This window comes from Pempheris klunzingeri, chromosome 5 (assembly GCF_042242105.1).
Source record: "Pempheris klunzingeri isolate RE-2024b chromosome 5, fPemKlu1.hap1, whole genome shotgun sequence".
Classification (NCBI taxonomy): domain Eukaryota; kingdom Metazoa; phylum Chordata; class Actinopteri; order Acropomatiformes; family Pempheridae; genus Pempheris; species Pempheris klunzingeri.
In genome coordinates this window covers 3,736,210-3,761,318 of record NC_092016.1, presented here as the reverse complement: position 1 = coordinate 3,761,318, position 25,109 = coordinate 3,736,210, and the positions used below count along the sequence as shown (strand labels likewise).

The 25,109-nt window shown below is 42.4% G+C and overlaps 1 protein-coding gene across 4 annotated transcripts; it reads left to right on the top strand.

Annotated features, from left to right (window-relative positions):
• Positions 1-279: 279 nt before the first annotated feature.
• On the top strand, positions 280-24,481 carry mfge8b (milk fat globule EGF and factor V/VIII domain containing b). 4 transcript variants are annotated; one of them, XM_070830927.1, is made up of 11 exons: positions 280-443; positions 9,743-9,865; positions 10,017-10,148; positions 11,061-11,093; positions 16,529-16,642; positions 17,159-17,340; positions 17,725-17,880; positions 18,272-18,416; positions 19,813-19,997; positions 20,091-20,246; positions 21,155-24,481. In XM_070830927.1, exons 1-11 carry the CDS (start codon positions 374-376, stop codon positions 21,296-21,298), a joined length of 1,440 nt encoding a protein of 479 aa, XP_070687028.1. In that variant the 5' UTR covers positions 280-373; the 3' UTR covers positions 21,299-24,481. The 4 variants fall into 4 exon arrangements, with proteins under 4 accessions (XP_070687028.1, XP_070687027.1, XP_070687031.1 ...); XM_070830926.1 differs by having other exon boundaries at positions 19,795-19,997; XM_070830930.1 differs by lacking the exon at positions 11,061-11,093.
• Positions 24,482-25,109: the final 628 nt, after the last annotated feature.

Here is a 25,109-nt window from a genome sequence, read left to right as displayed (position 1 = left end):
GACAAATACGACAGCAGGAATTATTTCCTCCTCGGGTTTTTTTGTTTGTTTTTCTATATATAAATATCAAACATCTTAATCAAGACAATCACTTGAACGCAGCACATGAGCCGTAAACGCCTCTTTTGTTTCCAGGGTGATTAGTGTGCTGGAGGGAGGGGGCGGGGCTACAATTAAACACCGGGCTCTGATTGGCTGGAAGCCGGGCCGCACGTGCTCCTGCTCTCCGCCCGCTGCCTGGGAGTTTAAAGCCTCACAACGAGCTCCAGCCTCGGCAGCAACAACGTCCGGAGCGCCGCCGTCCTCCACCGGTCCTGTTTATCCTGTAACTACCGAGCCACAGCCAACCTACGACGGGGCAGAAACAGCAGATATGAAGGAGCGGACGAGTTTTTTCCTTTGGCTGCAACTTTTCACGGCTTGTCTGGTGTTTGCGGTCAACGGTAAGTTGTCTCTTTGTGTTTGTTTACAGTTCAAACCGCCGCCCGTTAACGACCGTTGAGTTGTAACTTTCTTTATTTCCCTCTCTATTTTTAAAATCTTACTCAGCGTGGATGTAGTTTATAATTACCTCTATAGTTACTTTAGAATTACCTCAGTGTGTTTTCAACCTCAGCCAAGTTTACACCGTCAATTCATCACCAACGTAGCCGGGCAGTGGGCGTTTGTAGTCGGCTGCACAAGTTCAAACCGCCCCCTGAATAAGTGGACGGGACCGCACGATTAGACAGTTGTATCTCCAGGTGGGTTTAACATAGAATAAAACTAATAATTTGGAAGCCACGGTGCCTGCTTTCATGTTTTCTAGGCCAGGAATAACACCTCAGGGTGAGTTTCTGTACAGAATGCCCCCTTTTTTTCAAGGAGCATGACTCCACAGGCTGGCTTTTCTAAAGGTCCCCTGTTAACCTCATGCCACTGGCGTTTGGCTTTGTTTGCATTTCCATGCATCAAACACATTTAGGCCGATGCACAAAAGGTAAAATGGCCTGGTTCTCCTGCCAGGCAGAAGGCATAACATGCCACACAAGCCTCCTCCTTGGTGGGATGATGTATTTTCCTAATGTAAAAAAAAAAAAGAGACTTTTTTTTTTGCACATTAACAAAGGGCAGAATTCATGACTTGTGTTGCTACAGTGTGAAAGGCAGATGTCAGATTTGTGACTTTCCTTTTGGGTTGGGTGACTATCAGAAGTCACGTTTTCCACCCATCATAGCTTCATTTGAAAATGTGCAGGGAAGCGTCGTATATAATGGTTAACAAAATCACATGGTATTACATAAGATATGTTGAATCTGCTTATGAAACATTTTTATGTCATTTATTTTTAGAAACAAAGCCCTTGTTACCTCCTGTAGTTGATCAGACCATAAATATTGCATTTTCACTGCATCCTTATTGAATTTTTAGTCATGTGCTCATGCTTTCCACTGCTTGTATTGATCCACTGTGTTGACAAACACTCTGCAGCTCTACACTTCATTAGGGGACAACAGGAGGTTCAGTTTGCAGATAAATGCAGGTATTTTCCATTCCTTGTCCTGTAACATCCCCATTTAAACTTCCGTGACAGACAGGCTGCTGCATTTCCCCCGGTGCATCACTGGCATAAATGTTTGATTCACTTCTTTAAAACCTTTTTTTTTTTTTTTTTGGTGTTGTTTGAATTGAAAGCGAGAGAGTGCACAGCCTGAAGAGAAGCACACACCCCGACATGTTTGTTCCCAGATGCTGAGGGTCGGGACGGCCGTGGAGAATAGGTGTGGTTGCGCACTGACCACAACGTTGAGTCACTTTTCCGGGCGCAGCAGCCAACACAGACATGCCAGTGAACTGGACTTCGACCCACAACAGCAAAGACCTTTCCACACTGTCAGGGAGCCAGAGGCCGAGGGGGACCTGTTGCTGCTGTGTCATATAAACTGTTTACAGGGCAGAATAGGAGCTGAGGGGAGAGGGATTTATTTATTTTTCTCCTGTATTTTACCTGATTAGACTCTATTCAGCAGGTTGTAGCTCACTTGTCCCGTCTGTTTGCTGCTGAGGGGAGAGAAGTGGAAAATGGTGTTCTGTGTCAGGGCTGACTGAAGCAGTCTTTTCTCACAACAAGACCACTTAGGGCAACTGAGTGAACCAGGGCTAAATATAGCCAGACGCTGGGCCAATGGCACGACAGGAGAGTGCGTATGTGTATAATTTGCAGATGCAGGCAGGTGCATATGAACACTTTTCAGCTGAAACTGGTGCAAGTGTACTGTCAGATGTGCAAGACAGGGTTTTTATTGCCCGTATATCAAGCAGTTGTTGGACTTCCTTGACCAAAAATTTAATTTCCTGCTTATACGGTGGACATTCCTTGTCCACACAATTGTCAAATCATCCAGTGACTTTGATTTGGGGTTTATTTAGGGTCATGTGATGGAGGGATTATAGCTTTTTTGTAAATTCTTCTTGGTATTTCCTTCTGATTACAGTATTTCATCTGACTAATGAGCTTTCCCTCATTACTGAACAGGTGCTGTGGCTTATTCTGCTGTGCAAAATTAATTATTCTGGGTTTCACTCATAGAATTAGGGATGAAATTAGATTAGATATTGAATATTACCATGATCAAATCTGCAGTCGGACACTTTGTTCAGTGTCGGACATCAAAAGCTCACGACAACCAAACTGCAGAGCTCCTTCGATTTAATGAATTAATTGTCGATTATTGCCAACAATTTTGATAATCAATTAATCTGTTTGATTAATTTTTAAAAAAAGAAAAAAGTCATTATTCTGTGATTCCAGCTTCTTGAATGTGGATATTGTCTGATCTCTTTACTCGTCTGTGACCGTTAACTTTATATCCTTGGGTTTTGGGAAACGCTGATCAACATTTTCACCACAATCTGTCCTTTTATGGACCAAACATCTTGATTAATCTAGAAAATAATTAACAGATTAGTGGTGAATACAATTAATCGTTAGTTGCAGCCCTACAGAGTTTAAAAGTGGACCAGAGCTGAAACTATTTGTAGATTAATCACTAGAAAGAATTGAATATCAACAATTCTGATGATGAATTAATTGTTTACAGTCATTTCTCGTACAAAAAAGCAAAACTTATTTTAGGTTCTTAAAACCCTTTTGTCCCGTACAATAGTAAACTGAATATGTTTTGGACTGTTGGTTGGACACAGAAAGGAGTTTGAATAAGCCACAGCGGGAAGTCATGATGTGCATATTTTACTATTTAGTGACATTAAATAGAAAACAATCAAATAATCAAGAAAATGCATGAACGGAGCCTTGAAGGATTTTGTGAGTACTTGTACTCTGAGTTCATGTGTCAGTAAGTTTGTGAATGTGTGCGAGAGAAATGTGTGTGTGTGTGTGTGTGTGTGTGTTCATTGTGAAATCTAGCTCTTACCATCTGCCTGTATCGGGTCCTCCCTTCAGGCTGCTGTCTTCTCTGATGACTTTATTATTACTTTTCCCACCGAATCCCTTGGGACAGGACAGCCTCTCTTTCTTCCATTTGAATTTTGAATGGCCTCCTTAATCAATGTTTCATTGCAATATGGAGCGTCTTCTAATTTGGGCCACTTTATTAGTGCCTGTCGCCCCACTTTCCAATCTGCCATGTTGAATATTTTACACGCTGTCGTGTGAGCTTAAATGTTCAGCCAAGGACGAAATCTGCAATACTCATAGAACGAAAAGAAGAAATGTTTGCACAAAATCTGTGTGTTCATGTGATCAGAGATGAGCTGACAGCCCAGTGACAGTATTCATGTGTATAGTAGGTACAACTGCACTCAGTTGAGGCTGTTGTTGTGAAACTATTCCAGGCTCTATTTCAGTTACAGTACTTCAGAGGCAAGCTTGTTGTTTTGTTGATGGTGTGTGACGCCTGTGTGTATTTTTAGTGGCCGGCCCTTGTTTTTTTATTTTTTTGGAGCAGCAGCAGATGGCCGTGTTGCTCTGGAGCAGCACTGCCAGATTACAGAAAGCTCACCTGCAGCTGGAGTCCCGCTGATCTTCATATTGAAAAGGACTAAGTTATTTAAGGACTCGGGCCGAGGCCCGGCCTTGATAAATCCACTTCCTGCCTCACATGTCCAGGTTCCCTTCTCCTTATGTCTCCAGCACTCAGTCCTGGAGTTTGGCAGCTGGTCGGACTAGATGAGCACTCTACAGGTCTCAAGCCTTCTTATTATGCTTCAGCACATCCTTAACGATTTTAACAAGGGCTGGACATCTGTGTGTGTGTGTGTGTGTGTGTGTGTGTGTGTGTGAGAGAGAGATGCAGACGTCTCTCCTTGGTTTTCTGGAACACTGAGTTCCCGCACTTGCCTGCCAGCCTATAGACTCCAGCATGCCAGAGTGTGCGTGACAGAGCACAGGGCACAGCGTTTACTGTTTTCAGGCCTCAGGACACACAAGTACTGACGTAACCAAACACACACACACTACACATATACATATATATTCACATGCATGTGTTTATCAGCCCCTACATGACGTATGGACTCTATTTAACCTTGGCTTTGTCAGCTCTTTTCAAACAAACTTGCCTCTTTTCATAATTCCCTTTTAATAAGCTAATTCCTTCAAAGCCTTCTTAAACTGTCTAAGCATATTATTGTTTGTCTACTACTGATTTGTTCCACGTCATCTTTGATAACTTTGGAGTGATTCAGATGAAAAGGATTCCTGCCCATGTCCGCGCAAATTTGCAATGCGGCAAAAAGCGTCATGCTTTGTCAGTGAAACCTCTATAAAACACCCCTGAGGCCAGAAATTAAACTGATCAAAGCTTGTCTGCTCACTTATGTCAAGGTGAATTTAATCCAAAGTGCTATTTTGTCTCCATAACCGCTCAATGTTTCTAATATGGGCTGCAGTGTCCTCAAGGAGTCCACACCCATCGCTTGTGTCCTGAAATGACTTCCCCATCTTCATCCTCTGTCACGGTGCAGAGCCCTTCGATGGCGTCCCACAGCAGGTTTTATTGTACAGTCCTGAGGTGATTCATGCTCTTTTTGTGACATCTGCTTAGCTTTGTAAAGGGGTAATGTTTCCTCTCTGTGTATTAAGCTGCAGGGCTCTAATGTAGAGCCAGTGTGTTCATCAGATCGCTGGTAGATCCTCCCAGTAGCAGCTGACTCCTTTCCCAGTGAAGCCCCTTCAGGAAACATGTGCTCCATGTGTCGTGGTGCCGCTCATTTGTTTTTTGTGTAAACACAGGACTCCCCACTGTCACTCTTCCCACCCCAGCCCCCTACAGCAGAACGCATCATTTAGAAATACACATATGCTTTATACACAGAGCTGTATGCTGTTATCAGACCATAATAACAGACACTAACGAGATACTAAGATACCTAAATTCAGTGTGATAAGTGACTTTCTGTTCAGCAGCGGTGGAAAGTGATTAAGTACATTAACTTGAATACTGTACTTAACTTGAATCTTCTTTTATACTTCTACTCCACTACATCTCAGATGGAAAAATTATACTTTTTACCCCACCGCATTTATTTGACAGCTTTAGTTACTCTGGAGATTCAGATTAACAATACAAAATATAATCAATAAGTGAGTTCGCAGAATGTAAATGAATATATAACAGAAATAAAATTACATCTTTACCAGCTGCAACATTAAAGCAATGAACACACAAATGCATCAATAAATATAATCAGTACTTGAAGAATATTTTGATGCTAATACTTTTATTTATATACTTCTTATTGACGTAAATAACATTTTCAATGCATGACCGTTACTTGTTAGAGTGTTTCTACAGTTTATTATTAGCACGTTTACTGAAGTGAAAGATCTGTGTACTTCATGCACCACTGCTTTTAGGATATTTGCTATCTTTTGTTTACATTAAAAGCAAATATTGCTGAATGCACTGGCGCGCTACCCAACCCCAGCTGTGCCCATGTATCTGAGGCTCGAGCTGTGGCAGGATCACACACACACACACACACACACACTCCTCTTGGTGGAGGGTTTCTTTGCAGACTGCATTATTGTGAGACTCGGGCTCTAACTGCTCTGTGTTTTTTGGTCTGGTATTTGAATCTCATTCTTGGGCTGAGGCATCATGGGAAAGGCACAGACCATGACTCATAAGGAGTGAGAAAAGCACAATGCTCTGTGGAAATGGCCTGTTCTGCCAAACACAACTCCACATACCTTCCTAATCTGTCACTGAGGGTTGGACAAAGTGGGGCACCACGTTGTTTCTTTAACCACTGCTGTGTCATTGTGGCAAACTTATTAAATGTGTTTTTTACTGCATTATTAAATGCTGCAAAATGGATATGTTTGTGGCTGCATGCTCAGATGACTCACAGCCTTCTTTAGTAGTTATTGGAGAGGATATCGGTGTGTTTACATAATGAAAACAACTGATATGTTGCTTTTGGAATTCAACTTGTGTTTACAGCTCTACGCCCACATTAACGGAAATATCTAACATGTTCAGGCTTGTTTAAATTCTGGTTATAAGAAAGAAAACTTAAAGTCAATACTGCCTCCTCAGGCACATGCAGCCATAGAGGGGCACTATAGAGGTCAGTGAGGCCCCTGAACAATCAGTGCTGCAAGTTTTGTGCCCACACTTGATTTATTTGATATAACTTTGGGGAATTTTCTGTATTTAGGCAGCTGCAGCACCTTAAACAGCTGATATACCCAAAGAACAAAAAAAACCCCAAACATGTCTCTATCCAGCCTTGCAGATAGATTGTCTTCTTTGTCTGTATTATTAGATGTACATCCCTGAGATTTCTGTCACCTCCAGGACACAATGGAGGTGAATGGATCTTTGTTGGTGGTGCTTTCTGTTTCTGTTAACATATTTCATGGAAACTATGTCTTCATCAGAGACACCGATTCTGGAGGGAGGGAGAGAATTTTTTTTTTATGCTGTGAGCACCAAAAACAAAACCTAATTCCCTATTACTGTATCCGGGTGGCGGCAGAAACAAACATTGTATAATCTGATTATATAAAATCAAATTTTCTGCAAGGCTGCGTATCACTAGAGGTTAGTGAGGAAATATGTCTTTTTTTTTGATAGAAGTGACCCTTTTAAATTTTGGTGTGTCAGCGTGAATTGTTGAAATCAAAGCCTGTTTTCCCCACAGTGATTTCTCAATAAGTTAAACTGAAACTACAGCCACAGATTTTTCTTGTAATCTAAACTCGTGCTTATCTGTCAGTTCATGGAGATAATGGGGAACAACAAGAAGCCCCTGGTTTCCTCTGAAACAGCAGAGTTCATGTGGAGTGGAAACAACATAAGACTTTGAATTCGACCAATTGAGGGAAATGCAGTTATGTGTTGTGTTTTGTTTTGAGTGTGTTTCGTGACCCTTGTGCAAAGCAAACCAATTCAAATCTCATCGCATTTCAAATTTACTGTGTAAGAGGGGGAAAAAATAAACCCTCTCTTCTCCATTCCTTTGTAATTTGATACAGATGTGGTTTTGTACAGACAGTGGCATCACTTTGAGGATTTTCAAGTGGTTCTGGTGGTTTCACCACTGTCTCTTGGCTGACCACCTTGACTAATACATCACACATTGAATTTCTTCAGTAAACCCAGACAAGCTCCATGTCTCAGTCAGAACAGAGTACATACAGCCTCTGCAGAGACAGTTAGATGATACGGACTGCCTCTCGTATCGTTCATCAGTCAGATTCTTCCGTTAAAATATATGTGGAAGGTCATTTATTCAGCGGTGTTATTTCTCAGCACCGAAAGGGTTTCCTGAAGGGAGCTGTGTGCTGGTGTAGGAAGGGAGGTTGTGTTCCCTCCCAAAGATAAACAAGAAGCAGCTTTTGGATAAGGATGTGTTGGCGGTGCCAGCCCAGCCTGTTGCCCAACGGTCCCATGAGATGTGAAAGCATTTGAAGGCCATGACACTGGATACAGCACTGATAAGACACCCATGGGAAGTGCAGCTCAGTGGATAAACGGCCAAACAGGATGTTGGCAAAGTGGATATCTCTTTTTTTTTTTTTTTTTTTTTTTTTTTTTTCTTTCTCAGTCTCCCTTCTCTCTCTCACTGATTATGACGCAAATCTACTTCTTCTCGATTGCTAATGGATCATAAACAGAGTCCAGATTTTGTAAGTCAGAGCAAAGTGCAATCCAGTATGTTCATTTGCAATATGATGTATTTTTAATCGTTTACCACTGAAGAACAACTAGTTAGTTTTTCCACAATGCTGCACTGTTGGCTGAGACTTCACACTGAATAAACTACTCAGAGTGCTCTCATCCTAGAGTGTTTTGAGAACTAGAAAAGGTGTGTGTGTGTGTGTAGTGTGGGGTAAGAAAGATGGAGAAGGCGCAGAGATGCACAGGAAGTCTCTTCAAAATGCCATTTTCAGCCCTGACCCCGTGGCCTCTGTGAATTATACCCCTAGCAGGACGTAAAAAGCCACTTTACTGTGGAAGTCTTAAGTGTGTATATATATATATATATCCATATATCCATTCCCACGAGTCTGCTTTGTCTGAGGTGGGAAGAGGTACCCTGCCGAAACACTTAAAAAAACAGGGTCAGAGCTCTTTTTTTAGCCTGCATGGCACTCTGTGGTACTTCAACCACCAATTTCACACTTGGGCTCCAGCCTCAGTTTCCTCAACAGTTATCCAAATGATAAGTGCTAACATGGAAAAGTCTTCGCAGTTGTTAAAAGGCTCCCAATTATTTACTTCCTCCTCGTTCGAAGTGTCAAAACAGGGTATAATTGCAAAGTTCACTTCCAAAATGTCTCGTATCTATATTGAGAAAAGTGTAATTACTACTCGATATGTTGTGTGTGCTAGATATTATTTTGTCAGGAACTGGGCCACCTCCTTCATGTCATCATACTTACTTCCATTTTATTATTCCTGCTTTTGTTAACATTGCTGTCATAGTTTCCAAAGGGCAGAAATTTCCTGGTGGAATAAAACTCTCTGACTGTAAATCATAGCTCACTCAGTCTTCATGCTTTTGAAAACCTCTCCACACCACTTGATTTCCTTGTTTTTTCCCCACCCGTTGCGAGCTGACATGATTTCCCTTGTGCCCAGAGAACTGCCAGATTGTCAGGTTCAGCCCAGACAGCAGTGATGCTGGTGGAAGCATCCAGTGTTTGTGTTGTGTTTACAGTGTAGTGATGGCTTACTCAGCTGTTCAGACCACCGCATCCAACATCCAACATCCAACAGGCTGTTTATTCAGCAGCAAAACAAGGGAATGGAGTGGAAGATTTAATAAAGACAGAAAACATTATTTTAGCTGATTCTCCCTCAAAACATGTTTTACTCTTTCTTACCGAAAACTTCAAGTGTGCTGTTTTTTAATGCTATGAACTGCACATGGAACAAAAATGGACTAAATGCAGTATAAACATGCATAAAGCCAAAACTCAAGTCAGCTCTTCCTGTCCTGGAATATGGGCCTGGAAATGTGAGATGTTTGGCAGGAAATGCTGAACTTCCAGGCATTACTGAATGTGAAATGAAGAGCATAAACCACAGCTGGATCAAATAGGATTCACAAATCACATCCACATTTATAGTATCCTCTTCCTTTTTACAGCATTTTTCTTTTTTTTGTATTTCTTTTGCCACTTTTGCAGCACATTGAAATGAAAGCAGCAAAAATGGGTGGGGGACACAATAATTCATCATTTGTGTACCGCATATAAATGATTTCCCCTTCGCCCCTTCTCTCCAGGTGATTACTGTAAGGTAAATGTGTGCAGTAATGGTGGAACCTGTGTGACGGGGGCAGGAGCTCCGTTCATCTGCATCTGCCCTGATGGCTTCTCTGGAGAAACTTGCAATGAGACAGAGACTGGTGAGTCACGCCTCTCTAAAATGTGCACGAATCAACCCCATCCTTCACCCTAACCCAGTTCCTGAAAAGAACAGGCTATAAAAGGTTACACACGCAGCACCGCTCTGCCTCTGTTAAACTTGGCTCTCCTCTCTTTCACCTCGTCCAAAAGGGCCCTGCAACCCCAACCCGTGCAAGAATGAGGGCATCTGTGAGGTGACAGGCCAATCCCGCCGAGGTGACGTCTTCAGTGAGTACATCTGCAAGTGCCAGCCGGGCTTTGACGGAGTCCACTGCCAGAACAGTAAGTCTGTGCGCCCTCTTCTAAAGTTTTTTTTTTTTTTTTTTTTAATCAAGATAGTAGAGTAGTGCTATAAATTTGAGATGCAATTCAAGATCAGTTCCACCCTGCCATATTTGGATATTAGTATCAAGCCCAGATTGAGTTTACAGTGTATTTACATTTAGGTCGACTATTTTTTTCAGTTCATACGGCACCACTGTAGTGTAATAAAATACATGGAAAGTCGGAATATGAACAAGCATTGGAAAAACCTCATAACAGCGTTGCAAAATTCAAGATCTTTATCTTATACAGAAAAAAACTTTCTTGAGGCTATTTTACTTTTACCAAGAGTGTAATAAGAGCTGTTTATTGAGGTATTCAACAGCTTTATTAATCACCATCATTCAAGTAATCAGTCTTGATCACTTCAAAAAATCTAATCTAAAATCTAAATCTAATCTCTACCTCCTCACTACTTTCAGCTACAGCAGCACACCAAATTAAAAGTGTCAGTGCTAATGTGCTGGTGTGGAAGAACACATTCCCATACAATTAATTGGCAGGTCTAATGAGGTCCCTGTTTATCCGTCTAACCTGACACACTGACATGCAGACAGCTGCTGTGAGTGCTGGCCACCAGACAGACAACTGTTCTCCTAATGGGAGCTTCATTCACACGTCACTCAGACCAGGTTGGTTCAGTCAGGGTCAGCCTAAGAGAGGGAGGCAACGGTGGGAACATGTGCTGCGCTCCTCCAACTCCCTCCAGCCCTTCACACAGAGACAGATGGCTACTGTTTGCGTGAGAGGGCGGCAGAATAACAGTGGCCAAATGCGCACAAAGAAGTAATTTAGCAGGAATCAAGTGGGGCTTTTAGGAAAAGTCTATTTTTATATTTGTGTTTGATCATGTATGCCTTTTTATCCTAGGTGTCCAAGGGGCAGATTTAAGTTCAAAAAAAGGTAACAGTGGAAGTGGGACTCGAGGAGAGAGAGATGTTTGTGTGTTTGTCTTGAGCGCTGCGGTCTCTTTTCCTTCTTGGTTCCAGGTGCTCTCTGTTCTCTTGGCTGCATGCAGAGGCCGAGGAATTCAACAACACACACATTCACACACATTCACGGGCAGGGAACCGCTGACTTCAGCACTATCTCTCCTTGCTTCTGAGTTTAGGCTGAAACGGGCAGCGAGATCATGTCATAATTAGAGATGCCACCTTGTTACAAGTTCACCCACCCTGACAGGAAGAAGTCTTTCCATACTAGAAGATGTGTTGTTCAACTGCGTCATGCCTCAAACCACAGTGAAACTATACACATGCCTCCAAGTTATAGTCGGTTTTAGTCTATACATATTTACCCTCCAAACATTCTCATTTGACTTTTAGAAAAATGCAGCCAAGTTCTTGTTTTATTTTACCTCTGAGAACCACAAACCACAGCTCATCAGAATCCATACATTCACAAGTCCTTTGGCTGGTACTCTATTCTTAGCTTCCAGAATAAGAGCCCTCTGCAGAGAAGGCATTTGCACTAATTAGATAATGCTTCAAGGATAATGATGAGGGGAATCTATTTGACTGTGATGGTTTATGAGAACTCCTCTGGGGGACTGCTGGGTCAGGGAGGTACCCCTCCATTCACAGCTACTGATGACCATGTTGTGACAGTTTAAGTGCTCTCTAATTTGTGTGTGTGTGTGTGTGTGTGTGTGTGTGTGTGCAAACAGCGAGGCTCATGGCAGCCAGCTCAATATGGTCTGTGTGAAACACAGTAGGAGATGAACTGATGTGACTGTGGTGAACTCGGGGAGGCGTAGTGTAGTTAAACATTTAACTAGCACCCCCACACTCACATGAAAATGCAAATTGAGACCAACATTTTAAGTAGACTTTTTTAGATTAAAAATGTTCTGAAATGTCGGTACGATCTTCTCACAGGTTAACTGCAAGGATGTATGGGAGACAGTGAGTGGAGGATTAACTGTTTTTTGATCAAAAAACAGCCAAACACAGAGCCTGGCTATGCAGGTGTTGGCAAACTGCAGCCAGTTGTAGAAGAATATTATGACTCCACTGCATCTTGGAAATTATAAATAGAAAAAGGGAACAGTAAAGAAGTGGGAGACGGACTAGTTGCGAGGGTAGATCATATCACCATCCTCTCCCTCAAGGCCTTATGTCAGTAACAGGAAAGAAGTTAAAAACAAATATCAAAATGTTGTATTTCATGGCTGAATAAATTTCTCCTTAAATGACTAAAACTCCTCTGAGAAACAGATCAGAGGAGAAAGAAAACCTCTACTGGAAAGAGCTTAATCACGTGTGCGCTGCTCATCCCACATGAACAACCACACACAGCTCATGATCTCATATACAGACTGTTTAGCATACACATACACACATGGTTCATCCCTCGTGCCAGTCTAACCAACAGAAAGTGGCCGTCCACGCTGAGCGCTCGCAACGTCAGCGCAGCTACTGTTGCCGGGCGAAAAAGTGAACGTGGAGGCGGTGAATTAAGTCTGCCCTCCTGACAATGTCACACTCGCTACTCAGGTCTGACTGCAGCACTACTGACTTTCCTGTCAAATTGGCCTAAAAGCCTTTATGGGTTGCAGAGAAGGAGTGTGTGTGTGTGCGTGTAAGTCTGTGTGAAGTATGGAAATGGAGCGAAATAGAGACGTCAATAGCTGTTCACTTCACTGGGCCAACGCAGATGGATGGAAACAGCAAGGGTCTTTTTCTTGGCCTCTAAATCCCAGATTTTCATAACAGATTAAGGCAGTTGCTTCTCGCATTTGCTTCTTGGAAGTCGCTAAAGGGGGTGTGTGTATGCGTGCGCTGCTTTTTCAGTTGTTTTGGGAGAGTTTTCAGCTCCTCCCAGGATGTGGTAGTGTGGGCAGACTGGGCTCTGTGCCCCCTGCGGAGTACTGGGGGTGTGTGTGTGTGTGTGTGTGTGTGTGTGTGTGTGTGTGTGTGTGTGTGTGTGTGTGTGTGTGTGTGTGTGTGTGTGTGCGTGTGTGCGTGTGTGCGTGTGTGCGTGTGTGCGTGTGTGCGTGTGTGCGTGTGTGCGTGTGTGCATGTGTGCATGTGTGCATGTGTGCATGTGTGCATGTGTGCTGTCAGGGATCAGACTAAGCCTGGCATGCACTTCCCTTTTTTAAACCACTGTGTGCATTAAACTAGCTAGACTGTCCTGTCAGATCCTCGAAGCTGCTTACCTGCAGTCACAACATGATCTTAAGTAACAGAAGCAACTGTTGATGTTTACCTGTGAGGGTTTGGCCTCACCAGTCAAAACCCAACACGAAAACAGCAACAGGCTTAGAGAGAGTGTCATAACAATTAACCACAGGGGTGCTTTTAAAATCCTCATTTTAATCAGATTGGGTTTGCTGAACAAGCATGCTCTTTTTCATCAGCATTCTGGTATTTACTCAGAGTTAAGTACTGTTTATACACATCGGTAACTCCTGTTCTGGTGACCGCTAAGCAGTGGGGGGGTTGAGCTGCTTGCTTGAGATCCTTCAGAAAATAAAATGACCACATTTTTGTATATATGTGACCATAATGTGGTGTTGAATGACTCGAGATGTTCAGCAGGGGGACATCAATCATTTGGAACTTCCATTACTCACTTTTTCCATTTAAATTTTTTTTAATTTCAAATAGATTTGTAGTTCTAACTGCAGAAATGCAATGATACAGATGTTTTAAGAAGCACCGCTATCATTTACCAGAATCAGAGGTCACCATGCCTTCATCTATTCAGAGTGAGCTCTCAGAAACACAGCTGTAAATAATATGCTCTGTAAATATCCTTTATGACATCAGAAGTTTCATCTCAGAGCCCTGCATCCCTCCAGCAGAGAGTGACACCCTGGCAGAGATCCGATTTAAAGCTATTCTGGGTGCTACTGGCACTCCCTGGTGAACTGCAGCCAGTCCACATAGTACACAGCAAATTACACATCAGGAAACAACCTTTCACCCTTTTTTTTAAAATAATGCCACTGTGGTTTTATCTGGAGACCGTAATGCCCTTCGAGCACCCTCTGCGGTTGTTGTACCATGGCAACGGTTAGAGTGGTGATTAAAAATGTTTTTTTCTTATTTCATGTTGTCATTGGTTGGAAGAAAAGACTAACTTTTCTTCTCTGTAACAGTCCCATTGCAAGTGAAAGGTGGAAGGTTGGTGATTATAATGATTATACCATGAATTTAGTACTTTCATACAGAAGATTCTTAGATAGCTTTACTTAGTTTAACTCCTCAAGTTCTCCTGATGTTTATACACTTCCAAAGCTCGGAGAACAACGTACTGTACACCATCCAGGTTTGGGCCTTCGGACGCAGACTCTCACCTGGTTTTTTTTTCAGGCCCACATCCTGCTGGCTGCAGCACAGTACCTGGACGTAGACAGCTTTGCTGATCACCACAGACACCACCAGCTGACCTTGGCTTTGCAGCGATCAGGGTCAGGTTTCAAACGAGCCGCATGAGATTTGTATTGATTTTCGCTTCATGCTGGGACAGATATTGATGCTCTAAATATTGTGGTAGTGTGCTGTTTCCGTTGCTTTGGGGTTTGTTGGATACAGGCCTCAGAGTGGTGGTCTGTCCAGCACATGCTCCGTCTGCTAAAATCTATTTATATGCAAACAGTACGCTGATGGTAGATACTGCTCAACAGCTGGATACATATCAGTATTGTTTTTCTTGGTTGATATTTTGGAGTTCACCCTGAGGCAAAGTCGTGCCATTTTACAGTTGATCAGAGCACTGTGAGTGTGTACATTTCAGGCAAGCATAGGCTTGCTAATAAACAAACCTACCGTTTCCTCTACCTGTCTCCTCCTTCAGCTGACCCCGCTCTGGTTGTCAGATAAATGGATTAGACCCTGGAGCCAACCAGGTTGTATGGTCCTCCTGGTGCCCAATCCTCTTACTGGAGAGTGAGCCACCACTGACGCATGTCAGGACTTTACCAGAGTTTCCATTTGTCTGTCATTAATTACTGATTTAGTTCTCTGGGTTGTAGGGGGGGGGGGTTCCCTGACACGGGAGAGAGGTCCTGGTTTGAATGCCAACACTTTGTCCAGTCATCCTCCAAAGTTGGTCTGAAGTTAGGAATATTTTAGAAACCTACTCAATCATCCATCTTCATGAAACAGGTGTCTGATTTTAATAAAACTTAAAGAAATTCTGTACACAAGAGTAACCTTTTAACGCTGATCCTCTATACTCGATGATGCTGACTTTGTTAACAGCATTTTATTTTACTCCTTGTAACTCTTAGTATGCTCACTTCGAAAAGCGTATCAGGACACAGGTACAGTAGCTACTACCTATTAACTTGTTCCAAGACAATAAATTGATCAGAGAACTTATTTACAAAGTGTAGCGACCTTGGCGTTTAAAATGTTCAGCTGCTGCGCCGAGATATACTTTTGTTTTATGTGGTTTAGAATGAGCTCCCTGAGCCAGAGGTGTCATGACTGTGGACCTCGTTATCCACAGTTTGTGGATGCACATTTCAAAATCGCTGTATTCCTCCTGTGACTGTGTGAAAATGAATGCTTGGACACGGAGCTATTTATGGAGAGAGCATGTGGGAAGGGAGATGGTGCCGTGTGTGTTTGTTGGATGGAAGCGTAGCATCGGTGTGCCTGGGTTGTTTGCGTGCATTTTCTTCCATAATAACAACCACTGAGGATTAAAGCTTGAGAGACTCACTGAAATCCCCCTCTTTGGTGTGCAGTCATCTATACAACCCGCTAAATTTGTGACTTGTTCCTTGTGTGTGTGTGTGTGTGTGGTCATCGTAGAGTGTGTTCAAAGCTGGTTTAGTCACACTGACAATTCTTGTGGGTGAGAGATGAAAAGGAGTTTGAGTTTATTCCAGTTTCATTCTTCTGATGCGTTTTCCTCTCCCTGACTCCTCTAACACAGACTCAAAGCAGGACAGATAGTGTTGGTAGGGGCGCCACCCAGAGGCAACACAAAGAGTTACAAGGAAATCAAACCAAACACTGAAACAGCCCTCATCGGTTCCTCTTTGAAAACATGTGCCCTGAAGTTTGAAGTCACACTTATTCCCAGAACCTGCACATTGTATACCGCACATTGTGACCACATGAGCTCCTGGTGCCGCAGGTCCCTTGAGGCTGCATTTACTGTCTGACAAGAAACAAGCTCCTCTCTCCGTCCTGTTGGCATGGCTTCAACTAACCCCAGTGTGAAGCAGTCGAGGAAATATCAAACCCCGTCTCTTTAGCATGATACGTGATCTTAACTCGCACCTCTGTGATCTGCTTTCAGACTGGCTGATAACAGCTGACCAGTGAACTGTTTATGTGTGACTACAGTAAGTGACGGTGTGATTTATCTCATTGTAGATGTGAACGATTGTGCCGGACAGCCATGCGAGAATGGTGGCACCTGCAGGGACCTGGACGGAGACTTCAAGTGCCACTGCCCGTCCCCTTATGTGGGCAAACATTGTCAGCTGCGTAAGTGTGACCAGTCGGCACTCACGGATGGATGGATAAACACAACATCTTGCGATCAGTTAGGAAGGAGGCCAAGCCGCTGCATTTTAGGATCATCAATAGGCAGCATGTACAGAGCCTGCCAAATGAGGAATCAATACTTGATTCAGTTAAGATGATGTAAAGCTTTGCATCCTTAATGAGTTAATGGTACACGGCTCAGTGAATATACAGCAAATGCAAGAGCTTTGGCTGAAGATGTATCAGACATTTTTCTTTCTTTTAAGTTCTTCTCGTTGTGCTTGTCGTTTGTCTTTACAGCCATGAAGTAAAAATGCTTAATATTTACATACAGTAGCAGGATTTCAAGTTGTGGTGAAAATAGTGCAGGTAACAAAGCAAGATGTTTTCTGAAGTATCGTGTGCACTTAGCGACCTTTAATTAGGCTTATTAAAGGTAAATTTACACAAAATTTGCATCAAGGCAACAGTTGGAAGTCTTACGCTGACGTCTGAATCTTCCCCTCCGCTCCAAAGGCTGCATTTCTCTGCTCGGCATGGAGGGCGGGGGCATCGCTGAGTCCCAGATCTCGGCCTCATCAGTCCGTTACAGCCTGCTTGGCCTGCAGCGCTGGGGAACCGAGCTCGCCCGCCTTCACAACAAGGGACTGGTCAACGCCTGGAGCGCCGCTGCACATGACAAGAACCCATGGATCGAGGTGACAACACAGATATGTCGTTAATATGGTTGTCAGTCATGTAGACAGACACTGCACGTATATAGTGCACAGATGAAAATGTTGGGACGCATTTTAAGTCTTGGCATATTTGGTTTTGGTAGATCTACCAGGCTGGAGATACTTTTATTCCTGCCATTAAAAAAATAGAACTTGTACAGGATGAAAAAACTGGTTTATTGATATATTAAAGACAGTCACACACACACAAAGAGGCTTTTGTTCAGAAGTCTTATTTTGAAAACAATTTACCATTCCAACATTACCTGCCTTCTTTTTATGATGTTTTAGTTGAACTTCTGCATAATAGTTCACTTGAAACAGAAACTTAATTTGGTAATATCAGTTCTCTTTCTACAATTTCAGATCAACTTGCAAAGAAAAATGCGCTTTACAGGTATCGTGACGCAGGGTGCCAGTCGCATGGGAACAGCCGAGTTCATCAAGGCCTTCAAAGTGGCCTCCAGCCTGGACGGCAAGACGTACACTGTGTACAGAACAGATGGGCAGAGGAAGGACAATGTGAGGAGATGCAACATAAAAACAATCCAAGAATCTGTTTTAAACTTAATTATTGCTCCCTTGGCTGCATTGACACTTGCCAGTCAAGATACACAAACCTCAACACACATTAATCCGGCAATGATTGTAAAAGATAGAAATGAGCCACTAGAGGGAGCAGTGACTAAGAAACCAATCATACGGGACTCAACACAAAGAAATCTGCAAACATTTTATTGTAACTTCACTGTGACACTCTGGCCAATAACAGCAGTTGTGAAAAAGAGAAAAAAGTTATGTTGGTGTTTTCCACTGAATGCCAATGATCAGTATCTCTCATCAGTTACAAAAATAACAAAGCAACAGTACACTCCACACAATCTGCTAACTCCTCCTGTCTTTTTTTTTTTAGGTATTTGTTGGAAACGTGGACAATGACAGCACCAAAACCAACCTGTTTGACCCCCCAATCATTGCCCAGTACATCCGCATAATCCCTGTAGTGTGTCGCAAGGCCTGCACCCTGCGCATGGAGCTGGTGGGCTGTGAGCTAAACGGTAAACTCGCACAGAAAAACACACGACAAACACATGAACAGTTGGTGTTCAGTATACTGATGTTTGTTAGTTATCAAAGCTTCATTCAGACTCATTCTTTCGTCAGTGTTTCCTTATGAATTATTCTCAGCACTACACTCAGTGATTGATCACATTTCAAAGGAAGTTACTCAGAGGATTGCACCACTTAGTGCCTCTGAGCACAATTATCAAAACCATATGATCATATTTTACTAATAGTGATACTGGCAAGCATATGGCACACTGGATGCTAAATATTCAGGGTTTTTCCACAGCAAAGAACACGTTCATCATATTCATCATCATAAAATGTCGCCACAGCAGGAAAATGTAGCACTTGGTTCTTTTAAGTCTTCTGTGTTCCAGCCAATGTTTGCTCATCCTGCTGTTCCTTTTATTTAAAGCCAGTGTGTTTCTTTGGAACTCGCCGGCCTCATTACGCTGTTGAATATGTGTCTCTCTTGATGGCTGCCTCATCTGTCCGTTCCTCTGCCATTAATCGTGCTTCCCAGTTTATGCATGGTTCCACAATTACTGTATTTGCAGCATGTTGAGTTTCGGGGTCACCTATCAGTCTGGCATGAGATCACAACCAGCAAGCATGAGTTTTAGCATGTTCTCTCTGCTAAAAGTAACATTTGCTTTCATGGAAAATACTTAATTATGAAATATACAGTAGTTTGTTTCCTGGAGGTTATATGTTCGTATTTCAAACTCAGTTGATTCCAATAAGTGAATCAACTGTAAGTGTAAAGTGATGTTATGACAATGAAAAAGGATGTTGCATAAGCAGCTACATGATGCTGGACAGCAACAGTACAGATGCAAGTTTTTCATGCACCTTCTGTGTATCTGACCTGCATGCCCAGCTGCTTCACTAACCCACATTAAAAAGTCTCTTATAGCCTTTATCTTATATCACACAGTGAGCTCCACATGTTTGTTTCTACTTTAGGATTGGCATTTCTCTCACACTGAACATATGAGGTGATACAGAAAGTATGACAATACTGTAACTGCAAAACTTGTGGAGGATCACTGTAATATAATAATGTGGGCGTGATCAACACAGATGGTAGAAACAAATCGTTGAGAAGGCACGGTCAGACTCCACCATGTGAGCTCAGCGAAGCCTAAAGCTGCACATTAATGGTTCACCTGTGTGCCATATGTCTGTCCGCTGCATCTGCTGCTGTCGTCCTCCACATCATCCTCTCTGGTTTGCTGCTTCACATCACTGGCTGGCCCGGGCCGCTATCTGTCCGTCCCCTGTCTATCATACTTTCTTTCTCTTTCTTTCCATTCCTCTTTTGTTCTGCCTCTTCCTCTGTCTTTCTGCCTGGTCTCACCTCCACAGTGTATTCAAACACTTCAGGTTGTTCGGAGCCGATGGGCTTGAAGTCCCGGTTGGTGTCTAACCGTCAGATCACGGCCTCCAGCACCTTCCGCACCTGGGGCATCGAGGCCTTCACCTGGCACCCTCACTACGCCCGTCTGGACAAGCAGGGCAAGACCAACGCCTGGACCGCCTCCACTAATAACCAATCTGAGTGGCTGCAGGTAGGACGGGACGGCACGACAGAGCTGCATGTGGCTGCTTCTTAGTTTGTTTGTGGCTGAGTTGGTAAAGCGACGATGTTTCTGCGTCCTCAGGTGGACCTCGGGTCTCCCAAGAAGATCACAGGAGTCATCACACAGGGGGCCAAAGACTTTGGCTCCATTCAGTTTATCACAGCCTTCAAAGTGGCTCACAGTGATGACGGACAGTCCTGGACCATCGTGAAGGATGAGACCACAAGGACAGACAAGGTCAGTTCAGCTGTGGCCAGAAACACGCTCGCAAATGTTGAGTAAAAAAACTTAAAACATGAAGCTGAATTTATCCTTGTGGAAAAAACAGAACTACAGCGTAAAAAATAAAACAATGTAAAATTAAAGTAAAGAAAATAATAGCAATCAATCAATTGATTTAAGATGCGAAAAATAGTTTACACAGCATTATGAGGGCATGTAAGATACATTATTTAGAAATCACACAAACAAACATACCAACAAAAATGTCCTGTTGGTTTTTGAATCATTTGAAAAATGTGAAGAAAACAGGATTTTGTAGTTGTTTATCTTTTCGTGATCTTAAAGGAAACTAATGGTAAAGCTTGTTTCTGACGTACTCCTCTACACACCTGTGAACACTGAGTTTGATTTGTTTTCTGTATGTATGTATGTATGTATGTTATGTATAAGGCATCCAGAAATCTATTCACCTGCCAGATGTGCAAGTTCAATGCTGACGGTTTTCTGTGAAACATTTAGAACTTAAGTTAAATTTATGATTTGAATCCGTCATTATGGGAGAATGTTTGCACTTTTTACTTATCATATAAAATACATAGTTTTTCAGGTGTTTCACCTCTTTCACTGACTTGTAAACCTATATTATCATGTCAGGCAGGTTATTGTCATAGATATTTGTCTGTAGCTAGGACAGCGCTTAATTTTAAGTAATGTTGTTTTTAACTGCTATCATGAAAAATATTGTTTAAAAAAAATCAATATACATGATAAAATTATGGGGAAAGTAAACAAGCTGAATGAGTAGTGGCTTTTAAAATATTTTAGTTGTTAAAGACACAAGAAGCATAAAAAGAATCTTTTGTTGTCTGGATTGTCAAACTGCAGCTACGATCTGTGTCCTGATTTTCTCCTTCTCTGTTCAGATCTTCCCAGGCAACAGCGACAACAACGTTCACAAAAAGAACATCTTCGAGCCGCCGTTCTACGGCCGATATGTCCGCATCCTGCCGTGGGAGTGGCACGAGCGCATCACCCTGCGAATGGAGCTCCTGGGCTGCGACGAGTAGCGCCACCCTGGACCTCCTCCCCACTCCTCCTTTCTCTACCTCCTCCTCCCCTTCCCTCTTCCCTCCCTCCTTCCCCTCTCCCTCCTGAGCCACACCTGCACTGCCTTGCTCTCAGCCCTAGGGGGCAGCAAACACCAGAGTAGCGCACCCCCACCCCAACCGGGGCTGGTTGGAGGTGGGAGATGTTACCCTTAACCACTGTTAACAGGGCCCTGATTGAGTGTAGCTCACAGCGTCCCCTCTTTGTTCACTTCCTGAACTGATCACTCATCGTCTTTTCCAGCTGAACCAAATCTGTGATCAGTTCAAGAAACGGTGTCCATCTTCTTTGTTCCTGAGCAGGGCTGGGGTCAGATTTGTATCCTGCATACCAGTTAAATAAAAGGCAGTGGCCCCTTCGTCCCTGAATCAGCGGTCAGGGGTAACAGGACTGCTGCTGTATCAGTTGGTGCTGCCTGGACTCCGATCCTAGATCAGTTCTACCTGGAAAACTGAACCTCCAAGACCCACGGCTGGTGATGTACATAAGCTCCTTTAACGGCTTGCACAATATATAACCGAACACTTCACCTTCCCTCAAGACACACAGAATATATATTATCCTCAGAGGACATATTGACACTTAAGGAAAACATGCTCGTTCCTCTTTAGTGGGAAAAATAAGCAAGTAACAAATAGTTTAAACAATTCTAATATCAATTCACTAGCAAATTTTGCCATATTTCTTCTATGTTGAGCAGACACGAGAGACTAAAAATCTAAAGGTGTCCCACTCGGTGCTCTTCAGTAATTCTAGTATTTCTCTGCAGTGGTTTGGATGGTAAAATCCTTAGCTCATGTTTCCTACAGCACGTTTGTTCGAACTGCTTTAGAGGGTTAACGTCCGAGGTGTAAACATACTATTCACTCTGATAAAACTTATGCGACGGGGTCCAACTGTCTGAGACCATACGGAAAATCTAAAATATTTTCATTTTCAGAAGATGAAAAAATACTAGACGTTCAAATGAACATGACGTGTAAAATGAAGAAGAGATATTTAAGATCCTGCACCATTTCTCACAATAACATTTAAACACGTTTGTGGCAATTTAACTCCTTTGTACAAAAGGTCAGGTTTCCTTGAGTCGTATCTGCTCCATTGAAGCTGCGTTGCATCTGACACTCTGATTTGATCTGTTAGTTCACAGGTTTCCCGTTTTCCAAATTTTCAGTGTGGTTTCAGACTTTGTGGATCTCAGTGTACGTGTAGCAGCCAACAACAGGAGAGCGAACATCGCACCGTTTTACACAACCCTTAACTCTTTTCACTGAACGTCTTCACAAACTGAGCTCCATCTATTTCTGGGTGAGGCTACGGCCTCATTTGGAGTCTTCAGGCCGAGTCGGTGTGAAGTCAACTGCTCCTCTTGTGCCAGAGCACCCTCAGGTGATTGTTTCTGTGGGTTCATTTAGAAAAATGTAGTATTTGATGCACTGACGCAGACACACGCGGAACAAACAGACGGGTTGTAGAGACATTTTATTGCTCTTGAGGAAATTAATAAAAGCCTGAGATTTACATGTGCTGTGACACCTTCAGCCAAAAAAAAGACACAAGAAACACAAGAAATTTGACATTATTCATTCAAAAAAGATCGTTATTTAGCGGCCTAATCACTTTTTCTGTGACATGTGACAGTAACTGCAGTATTCATATGTTATTGGCTGCTACAGCAGATGTGTGTCGAATGTCATGACGTGGTTTAGTTTAAAAAAATGTAATGTTAATAGTCAGTTTACAGTTAATTAGCCTCGTCTTCAACAGGCTGTTTGAAGTTTAATGACTGGAGATGAAGCATGTGGTGAGGTTTTTCTCAGATCTGGACACAACCACGTCAAATCCATTTTTTCCAGTAATTCTATAAAATACTATATAGTATATAGTATTGTTAATATTTATATAGTATTGTAATGATAATAACCATAATAATCTTAATCCAACACCTATGTTTATTACTAACTGGTAAACTGAGAGATTAACAATGGCGTAGAGGCTGCAAGTTTGAAATATCTGATGGATGTTATCGTCTCAGGTCAAAGCAGATCTGCTCCTAATGTACAGTAAATGCTACTGAAACTCACTCAAATGCGCTTCTAGTTGTGTTCACACAGTTTCACCTTTTATATGGCACTTTGATGTTTGTGTTTTGACATTTGAAATATCCAAAAACAAAAAAACAAACAAAGAAAAAACAGTATTGTGTGTGGAAGAACAAATAAGTAGTAGACATATTCATTACTACATATAAAAGAAAAGAAAATATATACTGGCAGTTCAGGTTCTTTGACGGATTAAACTGAGCTTTGAAAGTCTGGGGGAACCTTCGGTTGTTCAGTGTCGATCTGTGACATGAATACATACAGTACTTTTATACTGAGACCATGTCCGTATTAGCAGACGTTAATATTTCCTGCAGACTACTCGGGGGTCCAACGTTTAGCCTCCAGTTCAAAGCTGAGGCCCCACTGATAAGAAAATAAGAGAGAAACCAAATTAAAACTGATTTTTACGGTTGCACTGGACATGTGACACGAGCCGCCACATCATCTGCTTCTGCCGCCCCCGCCACAGTATTCTAAACCTTTCCACCCCATGAATTATGAATTATGGGCTTGTGCAATATTATACTGTGTTAGTTTTGATAACAATGAATATTAATTCAAGATCCTTTTAAAAAATGCATGAGGGGATAGCAGTGCCACTGAGAGGTCGATCGAGGGCGGATGTTGGTGTCAAACACTGTACAATACTTACTATTGTAGCAGACGATTCAAGCAGTCACCCTCGTTCTCCACGTCTGCATGCGTTTAGTATCGCTCAGTTTCAGTTGAACCGATTTTGAATTTATTGGTGGCATAGTTTCAGTTTTTTTTTTTTTTTTTGTCTAGGTGTTCATTGACATTCAAAGTATTGTAGATATGTTGTTTCCCGGCTGTTCAGGTTTTCTATGATTGATCAAAAAAGTTGATGAAATTGATGTGTTTTTATGGTATTATGAGTTCATTTCTTGCTATACTGACTGTTGACCTCATAGACTTTTGACTGGATTTGAAGTCTTTTTTTTTTTTTTTCTTTTTTTTTTATTCCAGTATTGTGTTTCTAAGAGAATTCCTTTATGTTTGGCCTTTGTATCTTAAAATGAAGAATAAATAAAGAATAAAAAAATCAGACATTTTTAATCGACTCTAAATGGCTTCAGCGACTGTACGTCTATGTGCATCACTGGATGGAATATTTAAGTCATATTTCTGAATTAATTGGGGCTGTTTTCCATTTAAAAAGGTGGAAGATCAAAAGAGCAAAAGCACTGAGGGTCGTTTTGCCTGTTTAGCATTCAAACACCCCAGGGGCCTAATCTCCCTTTATGCCACTATACAATCTTCCAAAGGTATCTTCACCCGAGGAGGCCACGTCCCCTTTTCACTCTCATTACAGTCTGTGAAGGTCACACTGAAGTGGTGAAATCCCCCCTGAAAGGTTTCAAACTCACAGTCAAAAGAAAACCCATTCGTACCGTGACACTGTGAAGGTTAAATCATGGAGGAACCTCCGAAACCCTTTTGTTGGATTAATGTCTGCGCAGCGTTGCAGCACAGCAGTCGTATTTGAGGGGAAAAAGGCTGCTGTGCCTCCAGATTACGTCACTCTTTGTGCTCAATTAGTAAATACCAGATAATTATCATGTAAGACAAAGGTTGACAGATGATCTCATCCAGTTACCTCCAGACCTCCTCAACACACCAGCTGTTTTTCCTCTGGTGCTGTTGG